Below are 15,646 nucleotides of genomic sequence, written 5' to 3'. Positions count from 1 at the left end.
ATGTGACATCTTTAGCAATGTGTTGTGTTTTAAAAGCTTGTTATATTATCCATCCTGTCAAAGCTGCATCTGAATAGGAACTAAAGCTGCCAGATAACTGTAGTGGAGGATAAAGTACAATATTTCCCTCTGAAATGCAGTGGAGTGAAAGTATAATACAATCTAGCCTGCTTGTCATGCAACATACAATTCATACGAAAAGCACATACCAACATTAAGATAACTTTAATAGAAATTAATTTACAATTTCAAAGATATTTTTTTCACCAGCATCCAAACCTTGGGAAGTACTGTCAGCTGAATACCACAGTGCCAGCATTGGCACTACCTCAACAGAATTCATAGATGTTTTCATTGGCTTCCCTGGATCAGCACCTGATGCCAGGGTGCTGAAGCATAGCCCCATCTATGTTGGGCGGAGAGACCCTCCAGCAGGTTACTGCATCATCGGGGATGGTGACTACCCCTGCCTCAGACACCCCATCGCTCTCATGACACCATATCGTCAGCCTCTCCACAACCATCTTCAGTTGCGCTTCAGCGGTCACCTGTCAAAAGCAAGATGTGTTGTGGAGAGATCGTTTGGCATCCTGAAGACCAGGTGGAGGTCTGTCTTCACGAAGGCCCTGGAGGTGGACGTCTGCTACGTCCCGGAGGTCATTGCCTGCTGCACCAACCTGCACAACATCTGTCTGAGCAACAGGGACGTGTTGGGAGGCAGAAGATATTGATGTGGAGGGTGCAGCAGGGGACCACCTGAAATTAGCACCTCTAGGTGCCATCTGCGGAGCAGAGGTCAGGCACTGGATGGCAATGCTGTGGTATGCACCAGACCATGATTATGTAATATGACGTAGATAATTCAATTTCTTTTCCTTTGTCCTTCCATGTTCCATTTTAAACACGTCAACTTACTGAGATAAACACAAATACACCTTCCTCACACTTGCCCACTGTCAATTTATTATTGAACAATGACATGTGAAGAGAAAAAGAACAACAACAACAACAAATAAATATTTGACAACAAATGTTATTTTTGAAGGAGGTGGGAGAGGATTGACAGAAAACGCTCCTCTCTGGCAGCAGTCTCTCTGTCTCTCCTCTCCTCCCTCTCCCTCATCTCCCTCACCAGCCGTTCCTCCCTCGCGCTCATTTCTCTCACCAGCTGCTGCTCCCTCTCCACAGCCTCTCTGTGCCTCCTTTCCTCCTTCTCCACAGCCTCTCTGTGCCTCCTTTCCTCCCTCCCCACAGCCTCCCTGTATCGCCTCTCCTCTCTCTCCAAAGCCTCGCGGTGGCGTCTTTCGTCCCTCTCTGCCTCCTCTCTGTATCTGACATCTTCTCTCTCCAAGAATCTGCCCTCCATTTTTTGTAGTTCCATGAGCGCATCCACAACATCCACCCGCCTCTTTTTGCTGCTGGATGATGATGTTGTGGTCTGTTCTGGGCTCACCACAGAGGGGGGTGAGACCATCGGTATATCCTGAGAGGATGAGGCAATGAGGACAAAAGGTACTTTTTCTGATGACCAGCCCCTAACTACCTCGTCCATCAAGCTGTACCACTTCCAAGATGCAGCACTGGTCTCACCTCCCTCTTTGGTGACCCCATTTTTGGGGCACTTTAAATCCTGTGGAGTAAAGACATCAAAAAAAATTCTTGGGCTGAATGATTTTGAGAAAATATCAAATTATGATTATTTTCACTGATATTGCATTTGCAATATTAGAAGCAACTTAAACATTCACATTTTCATTGAAAAACATTTATATTATTACCTTACATTGATAGTGATATGTGTGAAACTGAGAAAAGACAGTAAACTAACCTTATACTTTTGTTTTAAGTTTTCCCATTTCTTTTTAACACAGACAGGCTTCACTCTCCCCTCCAGTCCTCGAGCACTAATGAACATCCTGAATGAAACACAACTGGATCACAACAATGTAATGACACTCCATGCAGTAACTTCAACGCATAGAAACCAGTATGTAGGAAAATGTTCATATGATGGTGCACGACGATAGCTTGATATAGCGTGCATGCACGCTTGATAGCGTGCATTCCAGTGACGTGCAGTCAGGGGAGGCATTCATTTACATGAATAAATATTAAAATTTTAAAAGTGCATTTGCAGTATGACTACACATTCCTGACATTTTATTGAGTAAAAATTGCCGTATTTGAGTTTTTCCGATCAAATCCAGGGCAGAAACCCCGGGTGTGGCACCGGCGAACTGTGCCTCACGTCTGACTCCGTGATCCAGTACTAACTGGGCTGCATGCCGTGTGCCCGTCTCTGTTCCTCAGCATATCGCCAATATGAACTTTACAGAAATATTCGTGATACACCATGACTTTCTGCAGTCTGTGTAATGTATTTTATGTATGGTTGAGAGAACTATACCTGATGATCGCGCGATAAAGTGCAGAGAAAAAGTCAGCAGGTGAGGCACACAGTACACTGCCTCAACTCAAGGGGGCGTACGCAAGCTGGCAAGTGCTTTCTCGCTGCAGTGCTGGCTTTAACAGAGCCTCTGTTGAAGCCAGCATACATTTTTTGGCCTTAAAGAATTATTCTTTTTTTCTTATCATTTTGATAGGCACCCTTTATTAAAAATTATTAAAGCACCAGAATTTAAAGTTTGAAAAATAACTGTAGGTTAAAATCACATTTTCAAACATTGCCTTTGTGCTGCTCACATCTCTCTACCCCAGCTTTCGCCCGTTGACAGCTGGGATAGGCTCCAGCACACCCGTGACATCTCTCTACTTTAATTTGTTTACAGTATATATGAATTGCTCTATCCATAGCTGTAAAAGAAAGTTCTTTGTTGACAATTATGTTCCTGTGTATATGTTTGTGTTGGTTTGTGACTGTAATTGAGAGGAATGCTGATGGGATATGAAGCATTATCAGTAGTTGTATGCTGTTGGATGAAGAGTGAAGTAAGATGCTTTTTTTCAGTTCTTACAATCGTAAATCTGACTCTTGAGGAGTCAGTGCCTCACCAGCCATGAACCTCACCGCACGTCACTGGTGCATTCACTTACTCATATCCACAGACTGTTGCGTTGCGCCTCCCGGTGAAAAGGGAGGCGTTGGCTGCTCGCCAGATTATAAGGGCTCTCGTGTCCTCGTCAGTCCCTAACAACACCACAACATGACAAAATCTATACGTCATTAATCTCCTAGAGAAATTCACATGCTGTCTCAAATCGCATACTTCTGTTAGTACACTGTAGTACATGGAGTAGTATACCATGCACACTATGTACTTACTCGAGAAGAGCGCAAATGTTTACAGGGTAGGACTGTCTCAAATCAAGCGGTGCCGCGTAGCGCACTTACCGGAAATGATATCTATGCAGTTTGCCACAACGTCAATGCCTGAATATGTGCCGCGGTTTATAATAGCTAGCAAGCTAACGTTATCACTCCCGTTTTCGTACAAAATAAATAATATAAACAAATAGTAAATATTACTACAGTACAGTGGTGCGTAGTGCAAAAAACATTAATAACATACATCGGTAAGCGTTGACAGTAGCGCCGCTAGTGTCGGCCACAGACATATCAATGATGTCAGCCGCCATCGCGAAAAGTGAGGCACGTCATTTCCTCTACGTCACTAAGATGGCGGCCGCTTAGGGTAGAATGACCCAATGAACTATAAAGTATGTAGTGTAAAGTGTACTCGATCCGTACCTCGGATGTTTGAATGCGCCAGTTTCCCCATACTTATTCAATGTGAACGCACTTATGTACTCAAAATACTAATGTATTATGTATGGAAGTACGCGACGCACACACAAGTAAACATATGCAGTGACAAGAATATTTAATGTATGTGACAGTGCATGATGTATTAATTTCCTCATTTTACTCCACGAGTATTTATGTGTATGATATATTTACTTGATATAAAGGGCGTATGTAAGAAATTCATACATACACTTAGAAAATACACAATACGGAAAAGGAGTGTCCAAGTGCATGAACATTTTTTCCAAAATTCAAATATTATTCGAATAGTACACGTACACGTCTAATTGTGTGAAATGACACTATTATTTTGAAAATCAGAACCGGAAGCTTACGGTGAGTGTAATTCTCACACTCAACACAGACACACAAACACACACAACTTCTTATTTTGCAAACACTTGACGTTTTCTCAGAGTTAGAGACAGAATGGAGACGTGTGACGATGTGCGGGAAGAAGTGAAGGTACTGTATTCGTCTGCTTAAATCACTGTTTTATTTTTACAAGTGATTTGCAATGTTCCATCAATAGAGAAAAAACCCAACTCTCATCGATGAAGCAAAGTTCATATTTTACATAACAGCTGTTCAGTCTGTTCTCAGTCAATGTTGCACTTGAATACAAAAGCAGCTCTTCTGTAAGTGTTGATGAAATGCATCTTTCATGAGATTTTCTACCATTTTAATTAGCTTTTTTTGGTCAACAATTTTCTTTTACGTGTTTTCATGTTCATTTGTGCAGAAATATTACGGTAGTCGGCTGGAATCCTCTGGTGACCTGCAGACCAGTGCAGCCTCCTGCAGCTTGTCTCTCTGCCCGTCGAAGAGAAGTGTAAGAGATGCTCTGAGCCTGGTTCACCCTGAGGTGACTAACAGGTACTTCACACATGCGCCTCATTCTCAGCCTCAGCTGAACGGTGCAGGAGCCAAACACCATTAACCGTGATGTGTGAAGTGTTGAACATTACTGCTGTACAGTAGCTTCCATAAATTGTTTATTGCATGCTAACTTCGATTTCTGTGACACCTGTAAATACTCTTATTGGTTTTCGTTTTTTGTTTGTCTTTTTCATTTTATACATTCAGACAGTTCAACCTAGTAAATGCCATTGAAGAGTAAATCACACACAGAGTAAAATTAGAACAGAAATAGTCAGCCACATCTATACCACCTCCTCAGTTCATGTCCTGTTATTATCATAAGCTAACCATGTCTCTTTCTTTGTCTCCCTGTTGTTATTTATGTCATATATTCAATCCACTTTTTAGAATCTGGAACACTGTTCGTGTCTTTCTTATTGCCTACAATACTACTTAGTTCTTGTGCCTACTGTTTAATGGCTTATGTTGACAAAATTAAGATGTGACAACAAAGATTGATGTATTTGTACAGCATGTATCTGTGGTCATTTAAAGATTCTTCTTCATTTACACAAACTGGAGAACAACTAAAAAAAATAATCCTCAGTTATGAGTCATGACCATTGTTATCTGCACTTTTCAGACCCATCAGTACAGAAGAACATTGCATTCACCAAATAATAATAAAAAAATACCTCATTTTGTAATAACGAGAAAAAAAATCTCATAATTATGAGATCTCTGATTTTCTTGGATCCATCTCCAGATTCTATGGCTGCGGCCTCCCTTTTCCAGCAAAGCTTGAGGGCTGCAGGGTCCTGGACCTTGGTAGCGGCTCTGGCAGAGACTGTTATGCTTTCAGCAAACTTGTTGGACAGAGTGGACAAGTGACTGGGATCGACATGACAGAGGAGCTGGTAAGAATATACATATACGGAGCCGTTGCTGTTTGATCTCTGTGCCCTCGACAGATTATCATTGTTCTCTTCAGATCACAGTATCTCGTCAATACGTGGAGTACCACCAAAAGAAGTTTGGCTACAAGGAGCCCAATGTCACGTTCGTGCAGGGATACATGGAGAACCTCAGCGAAGCTGGCGTACAAAGTGACTCAATGGACGTTGTTCTGTATGTTTTAAAACAGATATAGTTCTACTTTTGTGGTTCTCAGCCTGTGAAGAATAATTTGTGTGGTTCTAACACTACTGCCTGGAGCAAAATAAGAAAATTGTGCCACATACAATATATATAAGCTAAGCTATATCTTGAAAGGAAATTATTATGCCAGTGGATGCTTTAACTTATGTATTAGAGGAAAAAATATAAATGTCATGATTTATGTTTTATTCATGAACTGTGTGTATTTATAATATTATAATATAATTATTTCAGTAACAATACTAGTGATACTAGTGTTCTGTGGTAGGTGCAGATAACTCGGTTAAAGAATCTTTATGATCTGTTTAGGTCCAACTGTGTCATTTGTTTGTGTCCTGACAAAAAAGTTGTGCTGCAGGAAGCCTTCAAAGTCCTAAAGGTTAGTTGAACAAATCCTTTACATGTCATGGTACGGTGTCTCCTATGTGTCATTTGTTGCTGTTTCTCCCACAGGAGGGAGGTGAACTCTACTTCAGTGACATGTATGCCAGCAAGGTTGTGCCTGAGCACATGAAGCATGATGCCGTTCTGTGGGGTAATATATATCTTAAGCTGAGCCATTTCTTGGACGTGTTTCATTCAGTAGCCTCAGGTTGCCTTGTCCCTCTGGTGGTTTAGGTGAAGGGATGGGGGGTTCGTTGTTCTGGCAGGACTTCATCTCACTGGCACAGGCTGTTGGTTTCAGCACACCACTCCTTGTGTCAGCCAGCCAGATTGTGGTCCACGACAGTGTGCTCAAAGCTAAAGCAGGTAATAGAAGTACATTTTGTTCATGTTCATTTTGATTCTGTAGCTGAAGCAGGTCTTTTTTAGGAGACATCCAGTATGCATCCGGCACTTATAGACTATTTAAATTGCCCAAAAGTCAAGTCATGTCCGCAGCAACAGTGACCTACAAAGGAACTGTGGCAGATTTTCCAGATCAGTTGGAGTTTGATTCATCTCACTGTTTCAAGGTATTTTCACCACCGAAAACGCAAATCCAAATGTAAAAGAATGTCTGTGCACAGACAGGTTCTTTTATCGTTTGTGTATACAGAAAGATGTTCCCATAGAGGTTAACAGAGAGATGGCATCAATCCTTCAGAGTTCCCGTTTCTCCCAGGATTTCAAAATTGTGATGTCTGATGAACATGAGTCCAGTCCTGAGTCAGCATGGAAGGTAAGTTTCTGTTTAATAATTTAATATTGAATATTTTTTTCAGAAATAATGTACTTTTTAATGCCAATATTCCATTTCCATTTTTCTCAATCATTCAGCTGAGCGCCCCCCCCTCAAATACCATTATAATTAGTGTGGTATTCTTCTTGAGTAAATGCTCTGACCTTTGTCGCCAGTAGATGCCGCTGCTGCTCTACAAAAGCATGAACATACATATGTAGATACATACTACATCTTTCCTCAGCATTTACATTTAATCTTTGAAAACATGAGTCCAGCCAGGTTGTTTGCTTTGGCTTCTTTATTGAGTGACTCACTTATCCACAAACAGAAATGTTAGTTCAAGAGGAATATATATGTTTTCCCTGCAAGCACTGTGATGATGTTTTTTTTGCAGCACTGCCACCCTCAATCCCTTTCTGTTGGCTGACAAACTGGGATCCTCTGTGAAACAATGTTCCAAAACCTGCAAATAGGGCGGCTGAACCTGAGGAATGAGCTCTGGACACTGAACATGTCGACAGAGAGAAAGTCATCATTTGCATTAGAATTGTTGGTCTTTAGAGAAATTCAACAGAAAATTTCATAAACAAGCTTTGTAAAAGTAATAAGCTGCAATATTAGTCAGACATGTTCCTTAAGAGGCGATTAGAATCCTAAACATGATTAAGCAGCAGTGCGTAAAACATGATGTTTCTATAGATGATATACTTCTATAGATGTTAAACTGAAAAATACGGAGAATCCAGTCTCCCACACTGCACCAGCAGAGGGTGTCCCAACTCCCTACAAAACATCCACATCTGATCTGAAGTGTGTTGAAGTGCAGTGCTTTTGTCTTATCTAACTTATAATTCAAGCATAAGATGAGCTCAGTAAGCTGAAGTAAACAATTCATTAACATGTTCATGTTAACATGAACATGTCATGTTAACATTAACATTTTTGTCCAGCTAAAAACTCTTCCGACTGGTAAAGTGCATTTTCAGTTGCTGCAGATGGTTGACAGCTGTGAATTTTTGACTCGCTGAAACCTGTCCGAAGGCCTGAGACAGTAGAATTGGCACTCGTAGGTGGAGGGAAGACGTGACGTCCTTCACAGCAGACGTCTTACATCTGCAGCCAGCTCAGCGTCATCACGTCTGGACAGACACAACGCAGGCAGGGAGAGCCAGCATTCAGAGAATGTCAACGCCTATAACAAACCTTTATCACAATCTGCAAGAAAGTCCATCACGTTAATACATACTGTACATCTACCAACTGTTTTTTTACTGTTTTAGTACTTTTCTGTCCATTCCTATGACGTGCACATACAGCTAATTCATTTGTTGTCAGTGGGGATGTGGAATACCGTATTTTGTTTTGTTTACCAAATAAAACCAATTTCTGTGTCAATTGTGACAGAAGCTTAAGAGCGAGAGATGAACGACTGGTTTGTTTTTAAACCTAATATGTCGCGATGAAATTTGGAACGCGCACTACACCTCACCACAACTCGGACACCCGATGCAACACGAACACACCATGACTTTGACGATAGCTGCGTAACATGGCAGCTGTTCTTACGGCCGTGTGAGTTTATGTCACCTTAGCATCGGCTGACCACATCGGTGACGACCACTGGAACAACTGTTAAATGCTGTGTGGTGGATTCACTGACTGACAGCGACTACAAAAAGCCTCAGTGCACTGGTTTGCAGTGCATCCTGTGTAAATGGGAGAAAACACTCACAGAGCCTGTTCTCTTGTGACGCGCTGGCCCGTGGCCATCAGCTGTGCCCAGATGAGACACGGCGGGGTCAAACATCAGGCTGGCCGCCGCCACCACCACATCATCTCTGTCGACAAAGAGAGGCAGGAGGTGAAACACTGGCCGCTTGTATCCATGTTCAGCTGTATCAGGGATGATTCTTACTTCATGTAAAGCGCCAGGAACTTCCTTTCATCCACGTTGCCTTTGAATATGATGTCTGTGTATCCTTCGCCATAACCTGTGGAAGTATGAAGGAGAGATGATTCAGATTTGGACTAAGTATGAGTGGATATGTGTTTTTCTTTGAAAAAAAACCCTACCCGTGTATCTGATACTCTTCCCAAGCAACACCGTCCAGAAGAAAGGAACAGACTCAATTTGAGTTGGTTTCTGGAGCATATTTAAGGCCGCTACTCTTCCTGAGGTAAAGAAAATCAGTTTTCACTCCATGTTGGATTAGAAATGCCTAGAATAGACGTGTACACATTAGTCGCTGTGAATCCTTCAGTCTTACCATGAGCCTGGGACATCTGCCAGTGACCAATGTTCACTCTGCGATCTCCCCTAATGCTCAGCGGGAAGGAGGTCACGTCACCGGCGCTGAAAAACGTCAGCTACATTGGTCCTCATGAACTGAAGGGATGAGCCAAGGATGTGTTTTATGCATTCACACCAGTACACACACACACATCCAGTAGGTCAGTGAATGCAAACGGCCGCCTGTTTTGTTTACCTTGTCCACGATAATCGCCTTCCTAGAATCCACTTCCACCTCACTTCCTGCCAAGAAGTCTGAATTGGGTATTACACCTGAGAAACACACACATCAGGTCAGAAGTCGCTGCAATGATTGCAAGACTTACAAAGCGTTGCCATGGCAGCAACACATTCACAAATACTTACAAGACAAGAAATCATGTCTGTGGAACTTCACTAAAAATGGAAGACTTAACTCCTTTCTTATCGCTTCTTTCATTTTCATACTGTCCTGTAATTTCCACTTCTATGGTACAAAGTTCTATTTTGTTCTGCTTCGTTACCGATTCCTGCAACGACCACATCAGCTTCCAGGGTGACACCACTCCTCAGCACCACCTCCTTCACCTGCGAAGGACACGGCTTTCAAAGACCTGCGTCTGCTCGTCAGCCTCAGTCTGCTTCAGGCGACGTTACCTTTCCTCCGTCTCCTCTGATCTCAGTGACACGCTCATTCATGTGGAACTTTACATTATGTTCCTCCAACATCTTAAAGCAGAGAAGCGCTTGTTGAGTAGAGGACGACATTCAGCTGCGTAAATACTGTCATGAGTGTGTCTTACTTTCATGGTCATCTTGCCGATCTGCGGCCCCAGAGGACTTCTCGTAGGGGTATTTGTCAGTGCCAACGACGACCACCGATGGCAGCTTTGTCGGAACAGGTAGGACGCCACCCTCCATTCCTGGTGCGGACAACATTCACATCAGCGAAGCACTTGATGATGCATGTTCATTTAGCTCACGGTCGGGACCTTTGCTGTCATCTGCTGCTGCTGTAGTTGTGTTAAGCTGCAGCTAATTCATGTATTCAAGGGTTTCGTGTCTGCCTTTTCTGTCCCCTGCTGCTTTCCTCTGCCTCTCTCTGGCCTTTCTCTCCTTCTTCTACTTCACAAAAAATTTCAACTAAAACAACAGTTCTTCCAACAATATTTGTCTTATTTGTCATTAAAAAGAAAAACAAAACTGGCGTGTACACAGAACGGACACAACAACATCCATCCTTCAGTGTGGAGACAACTACCAATAAAAGAGGCTCCGATGACGACAACCTTCCGCGTCAGGGAGGAACTGTGAATCTCTTTAGCGTCTTCGTAACTCTGCAGTAACTTCACTCCCATCAGGTCTTCGCCAGGACAGTCGAGTGGCTTCGCTCTGCGGAACGGAAGTCACACCACAGATGTCTTACAACTTCTTTTTTTTTTTCCAATCATGGTTTTCCCATTCTGAATGAGGGGCCTGAAGTATGAGGGAGTGTCACGTACCTACAGCCTGTTGAGATGAGGAGCTGGTCGTAACGCAAGAAAAGTACCCTCATTCATGCTCACTGTCTTAGCAGCAGAGTTTACTGACACCACCTGCAGCATAAGAAATACACGTCTGGGCCGGAATACGACAGAATGTCCGCTTGTTGAGACAGCTAGACCTGCGTCAAACCTCTTTCCCGTGTCCACACTTCAATCCCATACTGTTGAAGAAAGTCACTGGAGCGGAGGACAATGCTGCCTCTGTCCACGTGCATTTCCTGGAGAGGTACACACAATACAAATCAGGTTCTCAGCAGGTTGTGTGAATATTGAAATTAGGAAAAATTGTCCTAATTTCAGGGCTTTGCCTGAACTGAAAGAGGTTTTGTTTGATTTCTGTCAATTGACATGAAAATAGAATTGAAACTCTGCAGTTTTTCCTTGTGTCAGGATGAACAAACTCAGCATTTTCACCGATCCTGCTTTCTGGAACGGACCCTCATTAATAACAACAAACCGTGCACTGCGGAAATGAAAATATTACTAAAAATATTATTCTCTAATCAAAATGTCGTAGTCAAAATTTGTAGTTCAAAATCTTTACTTGTTTCAAGTAAATTTTCACTTACAAAAGTAGGAGAATCTGACAGTGGAGCAAGTATTTCTCTCTTTCTTTTATATACTTTATATATATATATATACATATCGTAAAAAATAATTGCTCCTTTGGCAACTTTTTCTGCTCATCTTCAAGTGAAAATTTGCTTGATACAAGTGAAAAATGTTTTATTTAAGTGTAAAGATATTTTTATGGCTAGAAATGAGACATTTTGACTAGAAAGAACATCAATATTATTGGCAAGATCAGTTTTTGAGTTTTTGAGTGTTTATTAGGATGAATCTGTTAAGGGTATTACCTTACTCAGTTTGGGCTTGTCAAAAGGTGGCAGGGAGTCTTTGGTTACTATGACGATCCGACCTGGTAGCAGTTCTGCCTCAGTACCTCAGCACACACCATGGAGGCGGGGCCCTAATGTCCACAACAATCAGTGTGATTGTTTGTATTCAGCAGGGATTGAACAACCACAGACCGAGAGCTGCAACACACCACGCACCAACAACAAGTCCTTACCGCCTCCTACGAGCACGATGGTGTGGACGATGTCTGGTGAGACACTGCACATCTCCTTCACCCTTCTGGTCAGTTTCAGCGTCTGAGGCAACAAAACACTCAGTTAAAACACAATATTCTGACAGGATCTTTTTCATCTGCGCTTACCTACCTTTTTATTGATGGAAACATACACCTGCTCATCTTGAACTTTGACCTGCACAATATGTAAGCAACAGATCAAAATTAGTTATTCTGTTATTTCCGAAATCATGAAGGACAACAGCTGGTAATTGGTACCTTCCAGAACATAACATCCTGCAACAGAACTTTGGTCATTCAATTCAATTCACATTTTTTAATGAAAGGAGTGTGATGTAGAAAAATGACCAGAAATGGAATTTATAAATTGGCTGATATTCATAATTAGTATGAATACAGTCGGTCACCTTGTAGCTGGGCAGACAGTCCAGACCTGGATACTCCTCAATATCTCCAGTTCTGACATTGAAGCATGCGCCGTGAAGGGGGACATCTCACTTTGTCACCGAGCAGAGCTCCTGCAGCACCAGAGAAGGACGTTATCGCCTGATCTCAGTTAGACAAGACGTTTGTCAAAAACATTTATATGTATATTTAGATGTAAAACAAATTGTCTGAGTTTTAGTGGAGGAAGCACTGCCCGTGCTTTACCTTTAACCAGAGATCCGTTGTAATGAGAGCACTTGCTTCCGACTGCATTGTACCGACCCTGGGTACGGACAAGCAACACCGGCTGGCCTCCCACAGACACTTCTCTCATTCTTAATAAATAAGAAATAAGACAAAGAGAGAAATTGTGAAACAAATGTGGCACAAAAAGACACATTGTTGTTTTGGGTAAAGATGAGAGTTGTGACTCACTGCCCATCTTTCAGGTCAGACTCGTGACAAACCAGCTCACTTATCTCCTCCACATCGTCACCGGGTACTTGGTCGGGATTCATTCTGGGAGGAAAAGTTGACACATCCTGAGTGTGTGCTCAGTCTCTTCCATTCGAACCGACAGTGTGCAGTTCACATTTCAGTCGACAGGTGTCAGTGTATACAGCCGTGCCGTGAGGAACATTCGCGTGTTACCACAGCAAAGACAACGGTAAATAGCAGGTGAAAAGGGAAAAGGGAAATACTACAAAAGAACTGCGAATATAACGTTCAAATGTAAGTTAACGCATACAAAACATACTTATAAATGGAGAACAATGAGTACAATGATACACTGAGGAGCCTGTTATTGGCGGCGGTGTGAATACAATATATACAAATAAAACAGAGTCGTGTACTTGATCTTTCTATGCGTCATTTTACGTAAGATAAGCGGTGTGTCGGATGTTTTCAGGAACCTACCTGCCGATCGTTTGAGAAAGTTCTTCAGACTCCTCAGCAGATAGTTCAACAACGCAGGTGTGACTAAAAATGAGCTATATGTCAGAGAAAACGTGGCTATTTATACATTCTTACTGCGAAGTGGGAATGAAGCTTCCATGTCAACATTCGTCATCGAATGTTTTGACCGGAAACTGACCCCCGCAACAGCGGGTGTAACTGCCTAAAATGTCCGTTGTACATCCAGACGCACTGTGTTCCGCTCCCCCATGTGATGTACGAGTAGTAGCTCAGTAAAACCTGCCCCAAAAAGTAAGCCAGGTGTTTTATACACAGGTGAGGAGGTAGTGTCGGGGCTCTGGCTGGTCGTTTTCAGTGACCAATTTAAAATGTTTAATCTCCATCTACATAGCAAGAATGTGTTTTTTTAACAATTTGTTTTACATTCTGCACTAATATTTCACTTAATTTTAACCTTTAACTTCACTTAATAATTCACTTAATTTTGAATCTTTCCAAATACATTCATCTCATTCTTCTTCTCCCCACTTGCTCCAGTTACAGGTCGATGGAGGACCTGGGTGGACTGGGGCCCATCCCGCGCTGTTTTGGAGGTGGGAGGGAAACCGGAGAACCCGGAGAGAACCCATGCTGACACGAAGGGGGGCATGCAGTGTTCACAGAGAAAGCCAGGCCTGTAAAGAAATGGACTCAAATTCATTGATTCTATATCATATGTAAGCTGGGTTCAGATGTCCAGACCATTATGAAAATAATAATAATAATTGGTCACTCTAAATGGTCCTTAGGTGTGAGTGTGTGTGTGAGTGGTTGTCTGTCTTTCACGTGGCCCTGCGATGAGCTAGCGACTCGTCCAGGTTGTACCCCGCCATCTACTGTTGACAGCTGGGATCGGCTCCAGCAAAACCCGCGACCCCCGCGACCCCCGCGATGAATGAGTGATGATCGATAATAATAATAATAATAATAAATAATAATAACATTCTACAAAATTATAAATTGAAACATAACATGCTAAATACAATAATAACAATCCTTTGACATCTTCAGGATGATGCTCAGGATGAGTCTGTGGTGTGCGTTCCCCTCTTTGCTAAGCTTTGCTGTGGTTTTAGGCTGAAGGAAGCACACACCAACAAACCTGTGGTGTGGGGATGGAGCTGGACTCAGTGGTGAAACAGACAATGGGACAATGTCTCCGAAATGCTGACCAAACACAGGAGTCAATCAGTCCCAGATCAGTTACCGGGAGATGCACCAAAGAGCAACGCAGGAAGTCATTCTGTGGTCATCAGAGTGAGTCAGCACGTCAGGACTATTTTTCACCTCGTAGTCACATTCATTCTGTAATTCATCCCACTGTATATTTTCTACTGTACAGGGAACACATTTCTTTTCATCTACTGTACATGCATTTAAACATTATTTAAACCTTTTCTGTTTATATTTCTATTTTATCTGTTCCACTGTTGATTCTACTATTGTAGCATTTTGACTGTGAATGTCCAAACTACACAAAATCAAAGTAATAACAAAACAAATGACACTCATATTTGCTAATTCAGAGAATGCAATAACCATTCAGCTATATTTAATAGATATGTTTTTGTTTACTTGAGTTCATTGTCAATGTTTATTGTTTTACATGTGCATTTAATTTTGAATGGGAGTTGTTTTTTTAACCTGGTGGCGGCGCTGTAACATTAATTATCCTTCAATCCTCTGTTCGTGTTCCTGAGGGGAAGGTGATGTTTTGGTCTCGTTCAATTTCATTCAAAGAAAACGGTGGCTTCTGGTGGCAGTTTGAAAACACTGACACTGGATTTTCCTTATTGAAACGATGTGTTTACAAATACTGGCTGCTATGCTACGGTCCTTAAATATTAGATAATATTATGATAAATATTGTTTTTTAAAAAATCCCACAATCCATTGAGGTTTAAAAGAGGTGGGAGGTCTGTTGCATTGATTGTCATTCGGAATTCCCAGCACCAAGAGAGGACATGGACGCAAAAAATAAAGAGTTGTTATAAAACTGACTCTTTTCTGAGTGGGACACACCATTTAATGTGACAGAGATTTGGACTGTCTCAGCAAATGTTTAGATTCTAACAAGAATGCACATAAGAGAAAAGGCTCCACAGCCCTCCTTTAAACGTCTGTCTCTTCGTGTCGTGTTGATGGGTGGGGGCACTGGGTGCATCCCATTGTTGAACAGGCATTCTGGAACTGGAATTCGGTGCATGTGCTATAAAATTCGTTTGCTTTGCATTCAGGAGCAACCTGTTTCCTCTCGATGTCCCAAACTTGTCCGACAGCACTTGAACATTACACTTCACATGAAACGTGCTCGTGTGGCCGCGCCCCTTCATAGTAGGGCGGGGCCAAGCTGTTGTTTGGTTTCGGCTGATGTCAAAAAGTTACGAAAGCAGGAGATGAGGTTTTC

General features: G+C 42.2%; 2 protein-coding genes across 2 annotated transcripts; one reads left to right on the top strand and one right to left on the bottom strand.

Annotated features, from left to right (window-relative positions):
• Positions 1–4,195: 4,195 nt before the first annotated feature.
• LOC144739147 (arsenite methyltransferase-like) lies at positions 4,196–7,423 on the top strand. The gene is made up of 10 exons (XM_078622122.1): positions 4,196–4,231; positions 4,509–4,642; positions 5,394–5,544; positions 5,619–5,755; positions 6,095–6,164; positions 6,239–6,320; positions 6,404–6,535; positions 6,599–6,741; positions 6,825–6,934; positions 7,345–7,423. Exons 1-10 carry the CDS (start codon positions 4,196–4,198, stop codon positions 7,421–7,423), a joined length of 1,074 nt encoding a protein of 357 aa, XP_078478248.1.
• Positions 7,424–8,043: 620 nt separating this feature from the next.
• Positions 8,044–12,800, bottom strand: AIFM3 (AIF family member 3). Its single transcript, XM_078622124.1, is given in 24 exon segments — positions 8,044–8,089; positions 8,683–8,729; positions 8,731–8,788; positions 8,866–8,941; positions 9,024–9,122; positions 9,218–9,308; positions 9,310–9,336; positions 9,437–9,513; positions 9,744–9,807; positions 9,877–9,948; positions 10,023–10,055; positions 10,057–10,142; positions 10,481–10,611; positions 10,722–10,762; positions 10,764–10,814; positions 10,883–10,981; positions 11,621–11,685; positions 11,688–11,733; positions 11,819–11,917; positions 11,987–12,031; positions 12,264–12,344; positions 12,346–12,374; positions 12,508–12,617; positions 12,718–12,800. Coding segments are annotated over 24 exon segments (1,656 nt in total).
• Positions 12,801–15,646: the final 2,846 nt, after the last annotated feature.

The sequence above is a fragment of the Lampetra planeri genome, unplaced genomic scaffold, assembly GCF_965212315.1.
Source record: "Lampetra planeri unplaced genomic scaffold, kcLamPlan1.2.h2 scaffold_1333, whole genome shotgun sequence".
In the NCBI taxonomy this organism is placed as follows: Eukaryota; Metazoa; Chordata; class Hyperoartia; order Petromyzontiformes; family Petromyzontidae; genus Lampetra; species Lampetra planeri.
Note: the sequence above shows the minus strand (reverse complement) of the source record. Positions and strands in the feature narration are given on the sequence as shown.

Coding starts and splice junctions, on each gene's coding strand:
- LOC144739147 (XM_078622122.1), top strand. CDS start 4,196: ATGGAGACGTGTGACGATGTGCGGGAAGAAGTGAAG. Junction 4,232..4,508: donor ATGTGCGGGAAGAAGTGAAG/GTACTGTATTCG, acceptor TCATTTGTGCAG/AAATATTACGGTAGTCGGCT. Junction 6,165..6,238: donor AAGCCTTCAAAGTCCTAAAG/GTTAGTTGAACA, acceptor TTTCTCCCACAG/GAGGGAGGTGAACTCTACTT.